Genomic DNA, 7,196 nt, shown 5'->3' on the forward strand with positions numbered 1-7,196 from the left:
TTTTAGTGTAGTCCAGGCTGGCTAGAGCTCGCCGCGACCCTCCGGTCTCAGCCTTTCTACCGCTCGGTTCAGGTGTGCGCCGCCACGCACGGCCTTTTAGAGGTTTCAAACTCTGCACGTCCAAATACTGGACCAGCGCCGATGGGAATGCTGGTAGAAAATAAGTACAGTAATGGCAGTCGGGAAAAGCTGTTGGGTCGGCGAGAATGAGGAGGGTGAAAGGTTGGGTTTGAAGTTGAACTGCAGCCCCATGGCCTGGATTGTGCAGCCGCGTTGGCACCTGGATCCTGGCAGTGTTCCGCCCGGTGTTTCGGACAGCTGCCTCCTACGCGCTGTTGTGGCTGTCCTGCGGCCTGGCCCGCCCCCACGCCTGGGCCTTGGCGGGACCCACATCCCCCTTTTGTTCTTTTTTTATTCTGAGACAGTGTTGCTGAGTCACTAGATTGCCCAGGCTGGGCTGAAATTCACAGTCAGTCGTCCTGGCTCACCCTCCCAGAGTGCTAGGATTACAGGTGTACAACACCACGCGGGGCTGGGACTCCCACGGTGTAGATGGACCTTTAAAAGTGGGGTGGAGTAAGCGCCTGCTTGGCAAGCGCATGGTCCCCAGTTCGATCTCAGGTACCAAAAGGGGTGGTGGTGGTGCGGAGCCACAGAACCCCGAGAGACTCGTCTCTTCCTAGTCCATTATTTTATAGATCTTGAAGTGAGGCCAGCGAGAGGGAACACATTTAATACGATGAGAGGTTGGAGGGATCTGTGCAGCAACAAGCAGGGAGGGCCTGTGTGGGCCTCTCAGCAAACGCAACGATGCAGGGACGGTAGCCCTAAGGATGGCGCAGAGCGGGACACTAAGAGAAAGGTGGACATCAGGGCAAGGGCTGTCACCTGTACCCTCCGCCGGTCCCTAAATCCAGAGAGGTGAGCTCTGCAGTGTTCCTGCCAGTGAGACCAAGGACGACCTGGAATGCTGCAGCGCAGTGGCCAGGCTTGGAGGTTTGCAGTGATTGAACCTAGGGGACAGGGACGGAAGCAAGTTGGGGCTTAAGCAAAAGCTTTTAAATCCTAATGGAAAGAGATCTGAAGCTGCCAGGGACCTAGGCCTGTAGCCCTGGAAAGTGGCAGCCGCCTGGACCTCACCTTTTGAGATGTGCACCTCCTGCTCTGGAAGGCCAGAGGCGGGGTGCAGGACCCTGGGCACGTGGAGCCGCCTTCGCTGCGGGAAGTATACAGTGTAATAAAAAAGTGTAATAAAGTGTCAGTTGTTTCCATGATGAGAAAAATAAAAGGCAACACTGTCTTAAAATTTTAGTCCTGGGGAGCTGTAGTGAAGGTGGTATTGTGTGAAGCCAGATGGAGATGCAGTAAAACCGTGGCGTGGAGGTCAGCAGAGCTGAGTGGGTCAAGAGGACGATTTTTGCACCAGTGCGGGGTCCCTGGGCTGCACACGCCTCCAGTGTCAGGCGTTTTGGTGGTGTGGCTGCCCGCTGCACAGGAGCCTGAGTCATGTTCAGAGCTGTGGATAGCTGTGCGGACTTGGAATCTGGTCTCGCTGAGTGGATGTTGTGGAGAATGAGACAGCGTGAAGGACTCATAGGGAGAGGCCCCCACAGCGCTAGAGCGTGGGAATCTGTGAGAAGGCAGGAGAGATGAGAAGGTGCTTCTAGCAAAAAAGACACACAGGCCGTTGTTCCTGGGCTCAGCCTGCCGGGCAGGTCAGAACCAGAAGGGGTCTAATTCTGCTGCATATGGATGTCATTTCGGTACTGGGAATGGACCGCAGGACCTTGCACTTGCCAGGCACTGTGCTGTGGAGCTACATCCCCGGTCCCCTCCATCTTTTATTTTACTGACATGAAGCAGTGAGATTTAGGGCCCATACATTATTGCGGTACCTGGAGACTGTTTCAGGAGTTCAAATCCAGTCCTGTAAAGCGGAAAATAAAGGTAAAGCGAATATATTTATATATAATATAGCTGGTCAGAACCAAAAGTGTTTAGAAGTGTAATCCCTGGGTATGTAGATGCTAAATGATGCTCTTGTTATAACTGAGGAAAATGTTCCTTTGGCAAAGATATGAAAAGGAGTTCATTGAGCTGGCTGTAAATGTGTCATTCAGCCTCTATACAAGTACATACTAAGCACAGAAAGGCCTTGGATTAAAGGTGGATGGGAAAATGCATCTTGAAATTAAATAAATTTTGGGGTTGGTAGTGAAGTTTCATTAAACTTTACTCACAGCTCTTTTCCTGCAGTTACCTTTATGCGAGGCTTTTGGTCTTCGGAATAAATGACCATCTGATAATATATGCCAGCCCTTGTTTTTATGAACGTGATGCATAATCATCAAACAGTTGAACAGAGCTTACTTGTGACGTAAGGACCGTTTCCTGGTCGGAGGTTTAAATTATGCCAGAACAGTGTTGGGACACTGCTTTTAAAAACTGACCCCGGCACGCGGCTTTCCCTTTAGAATGAAGACCTGGTTTGCTTCAGAGACATCCGGCCTGCAGCGCCACATCATTATCTCGTGGTGCCGAAGAAGCACATCAGAAACTGCAGAGAGCTGAAGAGCGACCACGTAGGACTGGGTGAGACGGTGGCAGTGCCAGATCTGGGTTTTAGCATTCCTCTTTACCTTCCCTGTTGTCTTCTTTCCGCGGATTGCTCTGGAGAGAGTGCAGTACACAACCTTTCCTTACCACGGCTGGAGGCGGCTGGTTCGCTTGGCGATGCCCTCTGCATTCCTCCATGGCAGAACCGCTTTCTTTTTTGCTTTTTAGCTCGAATACCATTTGGTTTGACACAGATAGAGATGTATTCCATTCGCCTATTGATAAGCATGTAGGTTAATATCTTGGTCATTGTGAATGATGCTGTAATGAGAATGCTTCTTATCTGAGCAATTTGTATTACTTAGTTAACTTATGATTGGAATGAGACTGCAGTGTGATCCGATGACACGAATAGCCACGGACAGTAGCTGTCCACAGGATGTTCTGGAAGGTAACCCTGCCCCGGGGCTGTGCTTGAGCCTTCATGTCAGTTGTGGCCCTGCAGACTTCTGGGTAATTTAAGGCTATGGAATGAGGCTCTTTCTCTCTCTCTCTTTTTTTTTTTTTTTTGGTGCCAGGATTGAACTCAGGACCTTGTACTTGCCAGGCAAGTGCTTATGCCACTGAGCTATCTCCCTGGCCCCATGAAAGAGTCTTAATGTATTTGTCGCAGGAGAATCTCAAATTCAAGCCAGGTTGAAGGCCCTGGGTTCAGTCTCCAGAACCACCAGAAAAAAACCAAGGAAATTGCTTACTTGATAGGATGTTAGTGTCTCCTCTGGTATAATTTTTTCCCCTCATTTTACAGTTGAGAACATGGTAACTGTTGGAAAAACCATTCTTGAAAAGAATAATTTCACAGATTGCACAGATGTGAGGTATGTATAAGTCAGACAGATTAATGATGTTACTGAGTTTAGTGAATAGACAAACACATATGTGGCTAAAACAGTTCTCAGTCCTCTCCTGTTCTTTCTATCTGCCCAAGGCCTATTGATTTACATTTAATGAATTTTCTTAAACTTTTATGTGATTAAAAAATATGTTATTAGCACAACTGGCAATTGTCAGAAGGTGTTTACTTGAGCCTTTTACAGCTCAGCATATTAATATAGCTTTACTTTTTATTTTTTTATTTTTTTTGTGGAACCGGGGATTGAACTCAGGCCCTTGCGCTTGCCAGGGAAGTGCTTATTCTACTGAGCCATCTCCCCGGCCCCTGCTTTACTTTTTATACTGTGTGGTTACACTTTTCTGCTGGATGGTCAAGACCAAGTTAAAGCAAGACCTATATAACAAGAAATGTAACTTCTGTATCTGACAAGGTCAGTCAGATCCCCTCAGGATTGACCCTGCAACCATGTATAGCAGTTAGTAGATCCTTTGTCAGCGTCAGCCATGTGGATGATTCACGGCCATTGCTTGACCAATTTGTGCTCTGTAAACCCTGAGAGAATGTTTTCTCTCCATGAGATTCTCCTTCGGCACGCTCTACATCGTCGATCACTTTCCTCTGTGGCCCCATAATCTCCTTGATCAGAAAATTTGGGACACCACGTAGTTACAGGATGTCACAGCAGAGGTTCTCTTATCTCCTCACTGACCTTGAAGGGCTGGGGCCAAAATATTGCCAGTTGTGCTGATAACTCCCTACTGTTGTGGACTACTGGACTATATTGGATTAGTCTGCTGAGTTCACATACCTACAATCTTTGGACTGGCATCAAGTATGAAAGGTCCTTTAAAGACTTCTTCAAATATAGGTTTTCTAACTGCAGTTGGAACACCCATTTCTGACAAAACAACAGAAAAAGGGAGAGATATATAAAGGGCCATTTTGTTGTTGAAAAAAAATACACACACACACACACACACACACACACAAGATAGGATAGATACACAGCTACTTTCTCCTAGTTCAATGAGAAGAAATTTTTGTACTAATATTGTTTAGATAAGATATCATGTCTGCATCTTGTCCTCTGAATACTATGAAGACAACAATATGCATTGTATTATTTTAAGTGTCCTACTAACCTGTTTTGAAACTTTGATTGCTAGTTTATCTTTTTTTCTCACTAAAATGAATAAAAACGTTGCTAGATTTCTAGCATAAAGGTAACTTGAAATCACTGCCAAATTTATTTCTAGTATTTGCCAAACTCTGAGCAAAAGCAGCACGCGTTCCGTGTTTTAATCAAGCTACACAGTGCTTTTGACCTTAGAGATGATAGGTTTGCCTTGTGTGAGGTGGGCAGCACGAAGGTGTGGGTAGAAGAGATACTCCTTCCACTCCTGAGCCCGGAATCCACACGTGTCCGTGCCACGTGCAGGACTGCAGATGTGCCCTTCACCTCTCTGGCGACACCTGCACCACTGCTCGCAGCTCAGCAAGCTCGTAGGCGTGCAGACCTCTGCCTGCCAGCGTCACCCGGTGTGCGGTTGAGGTCCCGGCGCTGCGTGAGTTCGGCCTGAAGCACAGCCGTGCCTTCCGAGCCTGTGGCGCTGATTAGAAGAGTGAGCGCAGGGAGGAGCAGAGGCCCCGGGCTGGAACTGCCCTTTTCTGTCCATGACTGTGCACAAAGCCTCTCTGGTGTGTGGCTCAGGCTGGCCTGGAACACCTGCGCCTGCACGGTCCTCCTGCCTCAGCCTCCCAAGTAGCTGCGCTGCAGGCGTGTGCTGCTGTGCCTGGCTCATAATTGGTTTTGTTTTTTGAAATGAAATGATGAGTAAACCATTGAGTTTCTTCTGGATCCTGTATTGATGCTGCTGCCTGAGATTCCTGTGCATCAGGAAAACCCAGTTCCGTCCCTCGCAGGCGAGTGCGAGCAGGTCTGTCCCACCCTCTCATCCCGAGGTGGTCACGCTGGACTGCCTCCTAGTGCCCCTGCTTCTGCTTGAGAACCTGGGTCCTTCAGGGCGGCCTTGCTCTGTTGGGCGTAAGCGGGCTGGTAGTGCTGCTTGCAAACTGAGTTGGAGGAAGGAGATCATATTTTAATGACTACTCTGCTTAAGAGATTTTCTTGTGTTTTATGCAGCGAACAATCATGTATGGTATTAAATAAGGTATGGAGGTGATGCCGGCGTAGCGGGGCACATATGTGTCCCAGCTCTTTTGGAGGCTGAGGCAGAATTCATGGCCAGCCCAGGCAACTTACTGAGAGCTTGTTTCAAAAGAATTGAGGATACACCTGGTAGAACACTTACCTAAAATTCTCTGCTGCAACAAAAAAAGCTTTCTACATGCTGCTTGATCAACACCATTATGGAATGGTGGTTGGGAGGGCGATGCCTGCCACAGCACTGAAGGGGAAAGCGCGCCCTCTGCTGGCTGTGCTGTGGCTGTACCCAAGTGTCCAGTCGTTTGCAGGGGCATATCTTAGCAGAATTAAGGCTTAGTGCAATCAGGACTGCAGAGCTAAAAAATGTCAGCTTAGAATATATAATGGTTATTCCGAAGTGCACTGTGCTGCTAAGACCTTCCTTGATAAGGAGTTCATTACTCTAAATTTCAACATGAAAAGGAGCTGTACCAATACTCCTAAGATGTATGAAGAAAAGTCAGAAGATTCCTGGGTGTCACTGTCCCGGATAGCCTGTTCTGGGTATCTTTAGCGTTTGCATGTTTGTACCTGAGAAGTAGCCGTAACCTGCCTTGGAGAGGCCTCAGCCGGCTCATGTCTGTTGCAGGATGGGCTTCCACCTGCCGCCCTTCTGCTCCATCTCGCACCTGCACCTGCACGTCCTGGCGCCCATCAGCCAGGCTGGCTTCCTGTCCAGGCTGGTTTACAGGGTGAATTCCTATTGGTTCATCACGGTGAGTCTCTTTCGCCCAGCACCAAGTACAGCTCAGCTGCTTGGCCTCTGGTTGCAGGTTTGTTTTTTGGTAACATGCTCAAGGTGTTTACAGCTTTCCTAGGCTTCAGCTCTGGTCTTAGTTGGACCAAAAATCTTACTGTAGGGGTTTTTTAGGCTGCCAGATCTGTAGGAAGAAAGTGTATCACTGAGACTTCTCACTGTAGCAAAGTGTAAGATTCAGGCTTTTTCTTTTGAGGTACTGGAGATGGAACCCAGGGCTGGTGCATACTAGACAAGCACTCTGCCACTGAGCACACGCCCAGGTCAGGCTAGGTTCTTTATCGCCTGCTCATAGGGAGCAGTGCCTCCTTGCAGAGTTGGGAACAGATGTTGAGATAATGTATGTCGAACCTTGCAGACCTGGGGATGTACTCGGGGGAGCGCTCACCCAGCAAGTACGGAGCCCTGCTAGATCCATTGCTGCTAGCGAGATCCTCAGTACTGCAGAGGATCAGATAGTACAGTAAATAGTGCTCACTAAGTGACCTCCCGCTTCTGTCCCTGCAGTCACCAGTATCGTAGAAATGGAACTTCTGGCTGGGGAGATAGCTTGTTGGTCTAAGCACCTGCCTGGCAAGCACAGTGACTCAGATTTGATCCCCAGCACCGCATGCCTTGCCCTGGAACCCTGGCCACTGGTTGCTGGCCCTAAAACCAGGCGTGGTGGCACACACCTGTAATCAGCTATAATCAAGCTGTGCTTGATGCTGAGCTGCATAGTGAGACCCTGTATTGAATAGATCAGATAAATAACTAAAAGATTTAAAAAAAAAAAAAAAAGA

At 48.4% G+C, this 7,196-nt stretch overlaps 1 protein-coding gene across 1 annotated transcript in view; it reads left to right on the plus strand.

Annotated features, from left to right (window-relative positions):
• Nucleotides 1-7,196, plus strand: part of Hint3 (histidine triad nucleotide binding protein 3) — a 25,502-nt gene that overhangs the window by 3,139 nt on the left and 15,167 nt on the right. The window contains exons 2-4 of the mRNA XM_023714286.1: nucleotides 2,475-2,592; nucleotides 3,365-3,434; nucleotides 6,247-6,373. Coding sequence (XP_023570054.1) covers nucleotides 2,475-2,592; nucleotides 3,365-3,434; nucleotides 6,247-6,373 — 315 coding nt within the window. The remainder of the gene's footprint in view (nucleotides 1-2,474; nucleotides 2,593-3,364; nucleotides 3,435-6,246; nucleotides 6,374-7,196) is intronic.

Source organism: Octodon degus, unplaced genomic scaffold (genome assembly GCF_000260255.1).
Source record: "Octodon degus isolate 3935 unplaced genomic scaffold, OctDeg1.0 scaffold00034, whole genome shotgun sequence".
Taxonomy (NCBI): domain Eukaryota; kingdom Metazoa; phylum Chordata; class Mammalia; order Rodentia; family Octodontidae; genus Octodon; species Octodon degus.